Source organism: Musa acuminata, chromosome BXJ1-11, assembly GCF_036884655.1.
Source record: "Musa acuminata AAA Group cultivar baxijiao chromosome BXJ1-11, Cavendish_Baxijiao_AAA, whole genome shotgun sequence".
Classification (NCBI taxonomy): domain Eukaryota; kingdom Viridiplantae; phylum Streptophyta; class Magnoliopsida; order Zingiberales; family Musaceae; genus Musa; species Musa acuminata.
In genome coordinates, this window is record NC_088337.1 from 22,466,774 (window position 1) to 22,480,295 (window position 13,522).

Sequence of the window (13,522 nt, forward strand, 5' to 3'; positions counted from 1 at the left end):
TAAGTATGTGAAAATGAGAAAGAGTTGCAATAAGAGTAGTTGATCTTCTCCCATTGAAAAGAATATCAGTAGTAAAAGTCAATGACCTTGAGGGAGGAGGAATCGAGTGTCGATGTAGGTTGAGACGATCGAACTACTATAAATTTGGTTTGTATTTCTCTTTATGTTTTTTTCTTTCTATTATTAACTGATTTAGTTGCCCACAACCCTTACTCTCATTTCAAGTTAAATACAATTTCAATACATATTTTTCGATCAAACTTTCAAATCAAAACTTTATCTCGAAAGTACTAATTCACCTACCCTTAGTGTCTTTACGATCCGAACATCCTCGACTACTAATTATGTCCTTATTTTTCATAACTTTTCAATTATCATTACTTCATACAATTCATTTCATCCTCCATTTTTCTATTTGATTATTTATCTTTTTTTTATTATTTTATATCATAAACAATAAAATATGCTCAGATGATTACGAAGAGAATAATAATAATAATAAGGAGAAGAAAAGTGATTCTATGAGGGGCGATGAAATTTTTTATTAGAATTAAGTGATAAGTTAAAGAATATTTATGTCCATTTACATAGGGATATTTTAAAAATATTAAAAATTCTTAAAATAAGATTACAAATAAAAAAAGAGATTTATATTTGCAACATAATTTTACTATTTATAACTCCATTTTAAAATTTTTAATAGTTTTCTAAAAATATAAATAGACATAAATACCCTTATCTATATATATATATATATATATATATATATATATATATATTATCCTTGCGAGTGTTAAGGGTAGTTAGCAACGAGTGATGAATATCTTCTTCTATGCCCTCGAGTAGCGAGCGACATCCCGGATTTCAATAAATGAAATAAGAAATCGTGAGAATAAGGATTCCAGCGAATGAAATAAGAAACCGTGAGAATAAGGTTATGATTGAGAATTGAGAAATTATAAATAATAAAATTATATTTTATTATTTTTTAAAAGTATGATCCATAGTAAAAAATTGTTAATAGCAAAATGGGATTGCCGTTCATTAAAAAAAAAAAAAAGAACAAGTTGCCAATAAGGGGCCTGAAATGTTGACTCTGTCCGCTTTGACCCCTTATTTTAACTACGACCACCAATTTTGACTATCTAGTGATGGACGACGGTAGGGTACTTGCTGAGTCAGCCCGCACATTTTTCATGGCTCATGTGGTCTGCCATGGGACCCTCGTAAACTTGTCCACTTAACCCCGGTGTTGACGACAACCGCGCTTCATTGATGCAGTCGATGTTACAGAGGGGCTGAACAAACCTTTACAATTATCACGGTTGAGGCGGTCATTCGCGGACCTGTGGTGTTGTGATGGGCCCGAAATGGGCCTTCGCACAATTATCTGCTTGCTTCCGTGTTTAAATTCGATCCCTTCGGTCCGAAACCCTCCTCGTTGCGTCCTATCCGAGAGCGATGGAGAGCCTGTTCACCAGCTTCCTGCCTCACGCTCCGGCCATCTCGATGAATCACGGAGCTTCGCGCTCGGATCTCTTCGGCGGCAGGAGGAGGGGGAGGAAGGAAGCGCTGATTAGTATGCCTCGGAGGAGAGCCGCACCCCCTGGCATCGTTTGCATGGCCGTAATTTCTCTATCCGAAACCTTCTATCATGTCTTTCGATTTATTATCATCGGATACTAGACAGCTGTGATCTTGACTTAGTTTTCTGAAGAATTTCTCATGCTCGACTGCATTCTTTCTATTTCAGTTGGTACTTTCCAGGTTTTATTATGGTGCTTTCATGCTATAGTTGTCACTTATGATGTCCTTTTTTTTGGTTGATTGGATGAAGATTTAACTTTTTCCCAAGTTGACCTGAATAATAATTTTAAAGCATCTTTTGTCAGATGCGAATTGTATGTGGAAGAAGGTCACTAAATGGTAAAGCCACATTATTGTAACTAAAATTACCTGGATGTTGGATTTCTTGTGATGTTTCCTTAATAGGTTAATGACAATAGAAATATACTCAAAGGATCTGATCATAGATTATAATGGCGTATCAAAGTTCTTCAGACCAGCGAACCTTCTCAGTGATACGTAGCATCATCCTGCATATCAGCGGTAGTTACTGTCCTGACGTATTACATAAACTCTGCATTGATTGTCTGGGGTATTTTGTTGGCTTAATAATGTGATTAGGAAAAAAATATAATTGTGCTTGCATGATCTGTTTTCCTGAGTCATGGAATTGTGAAAGCCTTTTTGCCAATAATGATGAAAGGAGGTTTAGAATTTGTCAAGGTATAATAAGTACCTAGAAGATAAGCAGGCACAAATTTACCAACAAGTGATTCTGGCCTAGAAGTGAAGAAAGAGTTCACAGATTTCTTGGAGTCAGTGCTACCAAACCAGTGGGCTGAGACTTACGTTTAACAGATTCTTACTTCTTCCCTATTCATGCATTGAGCATTTCAAGTTGCCTAAAAAGTCTCTATGTTACATATTCATAATGTTTATTATATTTATTCTACTTTGCCAGTGCATAATATCACTCGTTTCTGACATATATTTCACTGATCATTATCAAATTTTGTAGCATGCTTAATTTACATGAAATTTTCAAGTATTATGCACCTCCCTTAATTATATTCATGTTGGTCTTGGCTTCGTACATGTACTTTTTCACTATAGTTGCTTCTTTTACCTGATTTATTCAAACTGAATAGATGTGCTATTACAGGAACCATATCTGATATCAAAGTTGGATTCTGCTGAAAGAACTTGGAAAGAATTGTCGGTATGCTTGTGCTCATTATATGCAAATAGTTGCATACAACTTAGCACGTGCATTTGAAATGACTATTTTTAAGTCCTTTATGGTATTTGTAGTTAGTAATTGATGTATTTAATGTTTAATCATTTTGTTTATGTAAGAGATTCTACAAATGGATAAAAAGTGCAATAAGTCAAAGCGTTCTAACACCATTCTGAATTATGAAATTGCACCAATCTCTCTTCTTGATTAAAAATATAGTTCCTTTTTAAGAAGTCTAGTACTGTTGTCACTGTAGGTCAAGCTTGCAGATCCTGATATTGTTTCAAATCCTACTGAGTATCAGAAGCTTGCACAATCTGTGGCAGAACTTGATGAGGTACTGGAGTTTCATGTGATGGCCTTTTTTATTTTCTATTGTGGCCTATCAGGACACATTAAATCAATGAAAAAAGTTAAGTGTTCAATTATTATCACAAAAAATATTTCTGTGCTCCGAAAAATCAGGTAGTAATGAACTACAGGAAGTTCAAGGAATGTGAGAGACAAATAGAAGAAACGAAAGGTTTGCACTTCTGGATCATGTTTACAAATTGCCTTACAATTTGAGATATCTGATTAAGGCCTATATTTGTCTGACAATAGCTTTAGCAAAAGAGGATGGGAGCGACCCAGATATGGCTGAATTGGTATCTCTCGAGCTGGAGATGTTATTCGAACAGCTTAAAGATCTTGAGGATAAGTTGAAGGTCTTGACCTAAGCCATTGTTCTTTAAACTAAGACCTTTGCTTAATTATGTTTTATGTAACTCATATACTTTATTAATGATAAAGTGATATATCTGGGGTTAGATTATCCTCTACACTTAGCAAACAGATGTTTGTCCTATCATCTTAACTATTATAGTGTGAGAGAATTATGGTGAGGGCCCTGCAGGCATAGAGTGCATTATTTTCAACACCAAAATGTTGATCTATCAATAACCTTTGAGTGTGTCTTTACTTAATAGCTACATGGCGCAAAGCTCTAGTTTGTTATAACACGAGGTAGCTAACATAAAATAATTGCATGCCTTATATGCTCTCCTTAGGTACTATACCTAAAGGATAAAGCTTCAACAGAGCTTTGATGAAAAGCTATTTAGGGCCCAATCCATGTACCATTCTGCAACATCTTTTTTTTAATCTGTAAATTCTAGGTTTGTTGCAGCTTTCATTTGTCTTCTGCGCATGACCTTTATGAGCTGTTGTGATTTTATTGTGGATGATCATGGTCCAAAAAAGTAATTTCACAAAATGTATTCAAAACTGATAGTTTCTTTTAATACATTTCACCTTGTTAATGACATATCACAGGACATTTCACAGACATTGAGTTGTCACAACCAGAAAGTCCACTAAAATTTGAAATTCCATTCATTTGTGTTTTGCTAACCATGGAGTATGATATTTTACCATTCCCCTTCTAGAATCTGCTTCATTATATCTCTAGATTTCACTATGCTTTTCTATTTGCTCCATTTTCACCATGTATAAGAATTTCTTGGTATTAACTAGTTCATGTTTTCTATAAGTTAATATTTCTTAATCTTCTCATGAGTCATGCTCACATTGTTACCACATTGTCCTTTTTGTTTGATAAAAATTGTTGCCAAATAAAAAAGTGCTGTTTTATTCAGTTATGGTAGTAGGATGGAATGTGGAGAGAATTCCGATTTCTGGTTGTACATCCAAAACAAATCTTCACATTAACTTTCAAAATTTTGTCTGCAGATGCTATTGCTTCCTACTGATCCTATGGATGCCCGCAATATCTTACTTGAAGGTAATTGATAATCTTTTATTTTGAGGATTATTAGAACCTCAAGTGATCTATACTTTATATTCTTACCTTTTACAATGAGGATATGCTATATGGTGATCTACATCACCAATAACACAAACATTCTTATAATAAACATGCATTTGTTAAAATAGATTCTATCAGCATAGATTTTGAAACTTCAAATTATCCCTTCTAATCTACTAAATTCCTTTAGTTAATGACTATTTTCATCTTATAAATGGATTCAGTCAATGTTGTATAAGTGTTCCTTATCCAGAATCCAATCATTGAGCTTCCATCAAAATGTCTTCTCAAGTCAATCTGCTTAGTTTTCAGTAGCAATCTCATGTTCATCATGCTGCCTTTTATCTTTTATTCTTAATAATGAATGAGTATATGGTGGCACATATTGCTATGTGGTACTATTTGTACCTCACTGTTACTTTTAGCTGTTAGTAACTTTTTTTTTGCAAGTCATTTGGAAGCTGGATTCTTGAATCCTGAACATACCTGCCAGACTTTTTTTTTTTTTTTTTCCATAACTTGACTAATTTTAAGATGCAATGGATAGGTATGAATGGAAGTGGGGAGTATTCTTCATCCTTGGGTATCATACAAGGAGGCCCTCGTAGCTAATAAACCCACATATCATCTTCTTTTTTGTCAATGAATTTCTTATCACTGGACATGTTCTCATTATATCATGGATGGATTATGGGGTCCAAATGTTAAGTGAATCATTCTCGTATCATCATCATTTTTTCTAGTTTTTGCCAAAGAAAGGCTCTTGAAGGACTATACTCATGTTTTATTGCTTCTTTTGCAGTAAGAGCAGGTACTGGTGGTGATGAGGCAGGAATATGGGCTGGTGATCTTGTAGGTAGATGAAACATTCATAATCATTAAGTATAGTTTTGCAAAGATGCATTTTCTGAAAGCTTTGTTTAACTGATAAACAGTTAGAAGTACTAGTTATTATCAACCTTTATAGTACTTAAGATGGTAACATATTGGTTAACATACTTGCTGTTTCACAGAAGCTTCTTGTTTTAAATAATATTGATCATGCTTCAGGTACGCATGTATCAGAAATATAGCGAGCGAAATTCTTGGAAGTATGCAACAATTTCTAGTTCTGAGGTATGTCTTTGACTAGCTTATATAAGCCCATGATGCTTAGCCAAATTTAAAATAGAGAGCTTGTCTCAGGCTGAAAAAGGTGGATACAAGACTTTTGTGATGGAAGTTAAAGGAAAACGAGTTTTTAGTAAGTTAAAGTATGAGTCAGGTGTTCACCGTGTTCAACGTGTACCTCAGACTGAAGCTCAAGGACGTGTGCATACATCAACCGCAACTGTTGCAATAATGCCAGAGGTGCTAGTTTGATCACACACATAAAAAAGGTTCTTTTTTTGTATAATTAGTTATTACCCATAATACCATAAATTGTTGATATTGTTATGACTTCTCACCACAGACTTCTTGTGCAGAAAGAACAAAACCTAGTCATTGCATATGCTAATATATGTAGACAAGATTCTAGCAGATGATTTGGTTTATTTGGGAAGTTTTTGATAGTTTACCTATAACGAAGACATTTTTTAAGCAAGCCTTTCTTTTATAGTTTGATATACATACATATACATACTCAGGCTGATGAAGTTGAAGTGGTGATTGATCCAAAAGACATTGAACTGACAACAGCAAGATCTGGCGGTGCTGGAGGTAAAAAATCACGTTGCTGAAACCCTTCTCTAGACAGAGCAGGGCTTGTCTCAGTATATTCCTTTTTTTTCTTTCACAATATCATGTAGCTGCCACGGGCTACGTTTGCTAGTATGATAATAAATTTTTTATGATCTTCATGGATGCAGGGCAGAACGTAAACAAAGTGGAAACAGCTGTTGACCTTTTCCATAAACCAACAGGAATACGGATCTTCTGTACCGAAGAAAGAACCCAGCTTCGCAACAAAGACCGTGCTTTTCAATTACTAAGAGCGAAGCTGTGAGTTCGTCTGCTGATAGAGTGATACTATTTGAACACAGCTGATAGATTATTTGCAGTTCGTCTGCTGAAGTGGTTCTATCCGAACATGATTTCAATATATATGTTTTTTAAAGTAATTTCAATATATTATTAATATAAAGTGATACTTATAACTTATTTGCTACTATAACCAAGATATTATAGGAGTGAGTGGATGCAAAAGAAAACATGATAAAAAACGGTGGAGAAAGACAATAATCAATGGATTAACTTTTAATTAAACTTAAATAGAGCTAAATGCTGCGAAAAGTAATCTTTGTAGTTGATCCCTGATGGCTGGGAATAAAGGTTGTGTTGCTATTGTTATAGAAATATCTCATTTTTGTATTATGTACACTAAGTTTCTCATTGCCTCAATATATATTGCAGTTACGAGATTAAAGTGAGGGAGCAGCAAGAATCATTAAGGAACCAGAGGAAATCACAGGTTTGCAAGAAGAACTTCTAAGAAATATAATGGCATTGCATGTTTTCTTGTGGAACAACAAGTTTTTTGTTTATGTATGTGAAATCACAAATCATAACTCATCATTCATATCAATTACTTAAGGTCATAATCTCTTCACACCTTAGATCATGCCACCATATTTCTGCTTATGATTAAATTGAACCTCATTTTTTCCTGAGATTGCCAACTGAACTACCATATAGGAGAAATATTTAGACTGCTGTGCTGGGACATCTTAAATAGTTGGACTGAATGAGGTTGCTTTCATCTACTTGATGTTGGAGTTTTTCTTGGCCTGGATAGTGTTATGTGAATCCCCATGATGAGTTTATTGTCGGATGCATGCTTAAATGATTGTCTCAAGTCTCAACAATTGCAGATAGGCACTGGTGCCCGTGCAGAGAAAATAAGGACATACAATTACAAGGTAAATGACCAAAATCTGGTACCCACCAGACTGATTAGTCCAACCAAAGACATTTTAAGTTCAGAGACTGGATTTTGCATAATGGACATTTACGTTTCTCTATAGGATAACAGAGTAACCGACCATCGCTTGAAGATGAATTTTGAGCTCACATCCTTCCTCTCTGGAGATATTGAGGCAGCTATTCAGGTTTGAGTTGGTGTTAATAAATCTTTAAGTGTATTTCATTCGCTTATATTACATCAGCTGTTTCTTAATGTTAGATTTTGAAATAATTTCTCAGGTGATAAAAGTTTTAATTGCTGCACCATAATTTACCGATCATCTATCCACATTTACAGTAAGAAGTTGAAAAGTCCATACAAAGTCTTTTTAAATCGATTGTGTGCATCTTTTCATATTATGTCCAATCTCTGCACCTTCATGTCTGGACATCTATATGGCAGCATAATTTCTGGGCCCTCTTTGTCCTTACTGCCTTAAGTACATTGTATTATTTGAGGAGGTGAGGAGGCTATGATCTCTAGCAAGAAGAATAAGCATCTATGATCATTTAGCATATGATCTAAAATTTCCATTGTTTCACCAAAGCTCTTAGGCAGCCGCTTCCTCTTGCACGTTTGTTTTTAATCAATATTTTGATGAGATATTGGTCCTCAAGTTGCAGAAACCAAGATGGAGATTGAGTGGATTAACCCTGTTGTACCATGCTTTATACTTTTATAATCTTGACAATCCAAGTTCAACTTGACTTCCATGCTATTGCTTGTCAGTGCCATCGACACCACTGGCTTTGGTAAAATGCTGTTTGCCGTCATTTTCTAAAATTATTTTTAACCATGCAAAAAAGAACTGGTGCCTGCTGCAGCTTTATTTTCTCCATGTAAGAGGTTCCATTGCAGATCTCTGCTTGATATATCATATTGAGTTTGATTCTGGGGTTGTCACATAATCTGCTTGATATGTGGTCGTAGCAAGCCTTGGCTTTTATGACTTCAGAATGGACTTCATTTTGTATATATTTCTTTAATGAACAATGCCTAATTTATTTATAGAACACAATTTGTTTGTGGCTTTTGGTGCACTTTTTTGTTTTACTTTTTGCTTTGTGTTGCCTATTGATCTTCAAAAACAAAATACTTTTTGCAGGCATGTGCAACCTTGGAGCAAAAGGAACTGTTGGAGGAGCTGGCTCAGACTTCTGGTGCATCCAAAGCTTGATCGATCAACCGGGTATGTTTATTACAATCAAATTTTGAAGTCTGAATTAGACCTTTTGGTCTTCTCATGTGAACCTCTTATAGGAAATGATGATGATGCATTTACCGAAATATCATCTATTCATATCATTTTGTATAATGATGCATTAATCAATCCGAATACATTTATTACTTTCGTTAATCACATAATTTAATAGCGACAGATGGTACAATCTCGATTGATGATCATGGTTTCTACCCATCACTGTGAATTCATGATCAAGACCCCAATATATTTGATCCCTCCGAATTGAAGTCTCATTACATTCTTGTAAAACCTAAAACACTTTCATATGCCCTTGCAATTAGTTGAAGGTTTAATTGACATACCAAATTATGGAGGAAAAGTGTATACAGCTCGTTACGCTCTCCTCCTCATTATAAACTGTACTAGGTATGGTCATAATTAATCAAAGTAATAGTAGTACTTTGTTGACTTCGTTAAACCTACTCGTAAGACCCAACTCAAGTCATTGATTGATGGTTATGTTTAGGAGTTTTCTATATGAGGTGATGAGCAGTTGCTTACCCAATTCAAAACTACTAACATTCCTTTTGACATCTCCTTTATGATTGACTTCGATCAACGCTTAATGTTGGGCAAAGTATGCGAATTATTCGACCATGGGTTCGTATAGGGAAACTAGTGGTAGATGCCACGAGATGCGCGTGGACAGACCTTCCAAGCACCCAAGAGAAGAGGCATTTATTGGCTCTCCGGTCGACCACCGACGGGCGATGGAGTCAATCGTCTGTGATAGAAAGAAAGATTAAGAAAAGACCAGAGTAATTATAATGTGGAAACAACCAGCGTGCCGTCTCCCTTCTTCTACAAATACGTGATGCCTATCCCAGGCTTTCTCGTAAGAGGGAAAGTAAGAAGAGATCATGGCGGTGAAGGTGTAAGGGCCAGCGATATCGGCGGCTACGGCGTGCGTGCTCCTGTGCTTGGAGGAGATGGGGGCGGAGTACCAGCTGGTGTGCCCGTGGACTTGTTTCACTCGCGAGCAAAAGTCCCCTCACCACCTTGCCGGAAACGTAAGCGAAACCAAACCTCCCCCCGCGTGATTCTTGCAGCCCTTTGGCCTCGTGCCGGTCTTGGAGGACGGAGACCTTTTGCTTTTTTGGTGAGTGGCATAAGAGACAGCGGAAGATGTACTTTTAGACATATATGCCCTTGATTTGCTAATGCTTTTCGAGGAAAAATCTTGAACTCAGAATCAAGAGCTATCTCGAGGTACGTGCAGCGCAAGTACAAATCGTCAGGGCCGGACCTGCCGAGGGAGGGCAGCTTGGAGGAGTCGGCAATGGTGGACTTGTGGTTGGAAGTGGAGGCTCAGCAATATGAGAAAGGCATCTTGCCTATCTTCTTTCAGATCATGGTGGTCCCTGTCCTCTACGGCGATGTCCCGGACGAGAAGGTGGTGGCGGAGGGCGTGGAGAAGCTCGTCAAGGTGCTCGACGTATACGAGGCCCGGTTGTCCCAGTCCGAGCACTTGGCCGGGGATTTGTGTCCAAGCTTTGCAGGTTGGTCTTTTGACAGAGATTGCAGAAAATTAATTGAAGGGACAGAGACTGTCAGGTAGCAAGATGAGCGGATTGACCTGAACTCAATCTCATTTGTGTTGCACTTGGTGATCAGATCATTCAATAAATTGATGAATTACAATATGTAGCAAGGAGATGGTACAGTCACGAATGATGATTATAGTTTCTACGCATGATGGAGAATGCATGATCAACACCACGAGAATATGAAGCGAGAATCTTCATCTGCATCTGGCGGAGATCGACGCAGAACTTAAGGGCTTCGTTCATGGCTTTCTGAGCACCGGCGAGAGCTTCTTCCATCTCCCGACGGCACAGGTAGTGCGAGTTGATCTGGAAGAGGATCCTGTCATGCCTTTCTTGGAACCTTATCGTCGTCTTCTCGGCTTGCTCGAGAGCCTCGCTGATGAGCCGTAGCTTCTCCTCCATGATCTGCCGCCTGTGCCATTTCTTCATTTCCAGCAAGGTGAACAGACCCAAGGAGGAGAGGCCTAAAAGGAAGGAAAGAGTTTGAGCCCACCGCATGGAGTAGTACTGTGGCAGGAAATTAGCAGATGCAATAAGGTAAGCATGCGGGAGTTGTTCCTTCCTTGCTTTGTGGTGAAGATATCTACCAAAGACGAAAAATGAAGCAGCAAACACGGCACGGACAACAGGAACAAGTATCCTTTTCTTCCCCGTAGGGTTAGGAAGGAGAAGTTGCCGATCCTTTACACATATATAGCCGGTGGAAGAAAAAAAAATGCGCATCCGGGGAATCGAACCCCGGTCAGTACCGTGGGAGGGTACTATGATACCACTACACCAGATGCGCTTGTGTGCAAGTTGGATCTAGAAAACTATATAATTTTAATATGTTCCTAAAGTAACTTCTTTGCATTCATTTCATCATGCCACCAAATTACTATGCGCTGTTCAGTGTCTTGGACTATTCAAATCTGTATTTCGAAGATTTGGAATAAGAGGCCAAATTAACTGAAGCAGTATCGCATGCACTTGTCCGTTGCCGGTTGCGTAGTCCACTGTTGTACAAGTAAGCATAACTGGCACTTGCAAAATGGATCTTCGACTGCCGTATTTTTATTGTCATTTATATGGCATAGCCACTGTCAATTACATACATTTAATCTAAGCAAATTTAAGAAGACCTCTGGCAATGGCGCCATCACCACCCTTCGGCAAGAAGCCTCCAGGCGTACCCTCATCGCCGGTGCCATAAACGATCCGAAGGATCTCCGCCGGTGTCCTCTTGTAAGCGACCGAGTTGGCGTTGGCCGATAGTACGTTGCTGTTGGTCTTGTTCTCGGCTCCCCAGCCGACGGGGACGAGAAGGCCTTCGTCTTTGACACCACAAGAAGCCAGCTTGTTCCTTAGCTCTGACACCTTCGTGGTGAACTCTGCCACTGTTAGGTTCTTGTAAGGTTGGACGACCTCATTCGCTCGCTCGTACAGTAGGGTTCTTATAACTGCATCTTGCCCAGACTCAACTGCCAACAGTCCCGCAAGAAGCTGCACCAAGTAGACAGTACATCGGATACGGTTAGTTTTCTGCATCCGCTGTGTAGCTACACATACAAGAGACGGAGATTAGTTGAAGGGGTATTTTACTCTCTTGGAGAGATAACCGTTGATGTTGGGGTTGGCGCCCACGTAGCCAACGAGCCCAACGTAGGGGATTACGTACGAGGCCAACAGGTAGTTGACGCTGTTGAGGTAGGGGTCGAAGGGAGGGTCGAGATGGAATCCAAAAGCGTCATCAAATATCTTGGCGAAGTGCTTGCCGCTGAGATCGATCACTGGCCTGGGGAAGCCACCCACTAACGATTTGATGGCCCTGAGAAGCGAGAACAGAATCATCGTAATGAAACACAGCAAGTACGACATATATGTATCATGCGTTACCTACCTGAGATGACCGACTTCCTGATATCCAAACTCAGCCATGATGGCGCTGGTAACGTTATCGAGATTAGCCTTGGTGACGCCGATGGGCGGAGGTCCGCCCATGACGAGCTCAGGAGCGACGGCGTCGAGGCCGTAGCCGAGCGCGCCGTACAAGAACCAGTCGGCCTCCATGTGTTCCAGGTTAAGCGCGAACTGCAGCAGGTCGATGTCGGTAGGGAAGATGGGGATGTTGATCAGCGGCGTCGGCACGGAGCATTTGGAAGCGGCATGTGAGAGGCCGACCAGCCCAAAAGAGATGAGGAATAGAAAGGAGAGAGAGAGCACAGACGCGGATGCTGACATGGCGGGTGTCACGGTAGTGCTGTGTGCTGGCTGCTGCTGAGGGACCGTGGGTTGTTTGCTCCTCCATTTATAGAGCGCTAATGGAGGATTGGCGTTACGTCGATTGATCGGACGCAATGGTCATTCCCTATTACGACACACAGTGTGAAGGGAATATATAGATTTTTGCTTAGGAAAGAAATTGTTTGGACATATTACGATCTTCATAGGAGGAGGAGATGTGGCAAGTTACTGCTTATAACCCCAAATTATCTCGTTCATACATCATTCTGGATAACACTCATATCTTCGGTATAATTTTAGACAACATAAGGAATGAATACTTAGATAATAAGATTGGTTCTTTCTCCATCATCACATAATAAGGAAGTGGTGGTCGGTGGTCTTCTTCTCTCTCTAGGAATGAATCACTCGTCTTCACCTTATGCATGCGTCAGGAACAGGAATGGGATATTGTGTCGCCTCCTGTCCATTATTTATCATTACCTACAAAACTTTTCCATTTTAAAGCACACCTCGACGATGGCAGAAAAATGATTTAGGATAGAATAAACAATGGTGGTTTATGGATGATGGATTGAATTCTAAGAGCGATACATGGAGACTCGGATCTTCATTCTGATTAGCTTTTATGTCAATGTCATGTCCGCTGATATCTTACGATGTTTGCTTTTCTTATAAGGAAACAAAGAACATCTTTGCCTCTAAATGCTCCGATTGCATCACCATCATAAAATTTCCTTACCATCTATCTCTAGAAAGCATAAATAGAAAAACAAAAAAGTGAAATAGTACACTATCAGTGCACATTTAAAACGAGATAAAAATGAATGAAAAAAATTATTAAATCCATCAATCGGTAAATATATAGTCATCAAAATCGAACAATAAAATGATTTGATGAAATTCATATTCATTGAGTCAATTGGTCGGACCTTATGTTTTGGCTCTATATTTT

At 38.6% G+C, this 13,522-nt stretch overlaps 3 protein-coding genes and 1 non-coding gene across 7 annotated transcripts; 2 read left to right on the forward strand and 2 right to left on the reverse strand.

Annotated features, from left to right (window-relative positions):
• Positions 1–1,432: 1,432 nt before the first annotated feature.
• LOC135583410 (peptide chain release factor APG3, chloroplastic-like) lies at positions 1,433–10,125 on the forward strand. 4 transcript variants are annotated; one of them, XR_010481175.1, is made up of 17 exons: positions 1,433–1,626; positions 2,729–2,785; positions 3,060–3,140; positions 3,269–3,326; positions 3,407–3,510; positions 4,535–4,586; positions 5,413–5,462; positions 5,661–5,726; positions 5,796–5,960; positions 6,239–6,311; positions 6,461–6,593; positions 7,005–7,062; positions 7,448–7,510; positions 7,616–7,699; positions 8,660–8,743; positions 9,408–9,896; positions 9,988–10,125. XR_010481175.1 is itself a non-coding variant. In XM_065090021.1 (16 exons), the coding sequence occupies exons 1-15, from the start codon at positions 1,462–1,464 to the stop codon at positions 8,729–8,731; spliced, it is 1,281 nt and encodes a 426-aa protein (XP_064946093.1). In that variant the 5' UTR covers positions 1,433–1,461; the 3' UTR covers positions 8,732–8,743; positions 9,408–9,956. The 4 variants fall into 4 exon arrangements, 3 of the variants coding, with proteins under 3 accessions (XP_064946093.1, XP_064946092.1, XP_064946094.1); XM_065090021.1 differs by lacking the exon at positions 9,988–10,125 and having other exon boundaries at positions 9,408–9,956; XM_065090020.1 differs by lacking the exons at positions 9,408–9,896; positions 9,988–10,125 and having other exon boundaries at positions 8,660–8,955.
• On the forward strand, positions 9,612–10,440 carry LOC108951690 (probable glutathione S-transferase GSTF1). The gene is made up of 2 exons (XM_065088490.1): positions 9,612–9,896; positions 9,951–10,440. Exons 1-2 carry the CDS (start codon positions 9,612–9,614, stop codon positions 10,353–10,355), a joined length of 690 nt encoding a protein of 229 aa, XP_064944562.1. The 3' UTR covers positions 10,356–10,440.
• Positions 10,441–11,060: 620 nt separating this feature from the next.
• Positions 11,061–11,131, reverse strand: TRNAG-CCC (transfer RNA glycine (anticodon CCC)). The gene has a single exon. It is a non-coding gene; the product is annotated as a tRNA-Gly (tRNA).
• Positions 11,132–11,445: 314 nt separating this feature from the next.
• On the reverse strand, positions 11,446–12,582 carry LOC103971493 (ferritin-like catalase Nec2). The gene is made up of 3 exons (XM_065088679.1): positions 12,224–12,582; positions 11,926–12,151; positions 11,446–11,826 (listed from the first exon to the last, which is right to left on the reverse strand). Exons 1-3 carry the CDS (start codon positions 12,562–12,564, stop codon positions 11,446–11,448), a joined length of 948 nt encoding a protein of 315 aa, XP_064944751.1. The 5' UTR covers positions 12,565–12,582.
• Positions 12,583–13,522: the final 940 nt, after the last annotated feature.

Coding starts and splice junctions, on each gene's coding strand:
- LOC135583410 (XM_065090021.1), top strand. CDS start 1,462: ATGGAGAGCCTGTTCACCAGCTTCCTGCCTCACGCTCCGGCCATCTCG. Junction 2,786..3,059: donor GAACTTGGAAAGAATTGTCG/GTATGCTTGTGC, acceptor TTGTCACTGTAG/GTCAAGCTTGCAGATCCTGA. Junction 3,141..3,268: donor CTGTGGCAGAACTTGATGAG/GTACTGGAGTTT, acceptor CCGAAAAATCAG/GTAGTAATGAACTACAGGAA.
- LOC108951690 (XM_065088490.1), top strand. CDS start 9,612: ATGCCTATCCCAGGCTTTCTCGTAAGAGGGAAAGTAAGAAGAGATCAT. Junction 9,897..9,950: donor GGAGACCTTTTGCTTTTTTG/GTGAGTGGCATA, acceptor ATATGCCCTTGA/TTTGCTAATGCTTTTCGAGG.
- LOC103971493 (XM_065088679.1), bottom strand. CDS start 12,564: ATGTCAGCATCCGCGTCTGTGCTCTCTCTCTCCTTTCTATTCCTCATC. Junction 12,152..12,223: donor CAGGAAGTCGGTCATCTCAG/GTAGGTAACGCA, acceptor CTCGCTTCTCAG/GGCCATCAAATCGTTAGTGG. Junction 11,827..11,925: donor ACGGTTATCTCTCCAAGAGA/GTAAAATACCCC, acceptor TACTTGGTGCAG/CTTCTTGCGGGACTGTTGGC.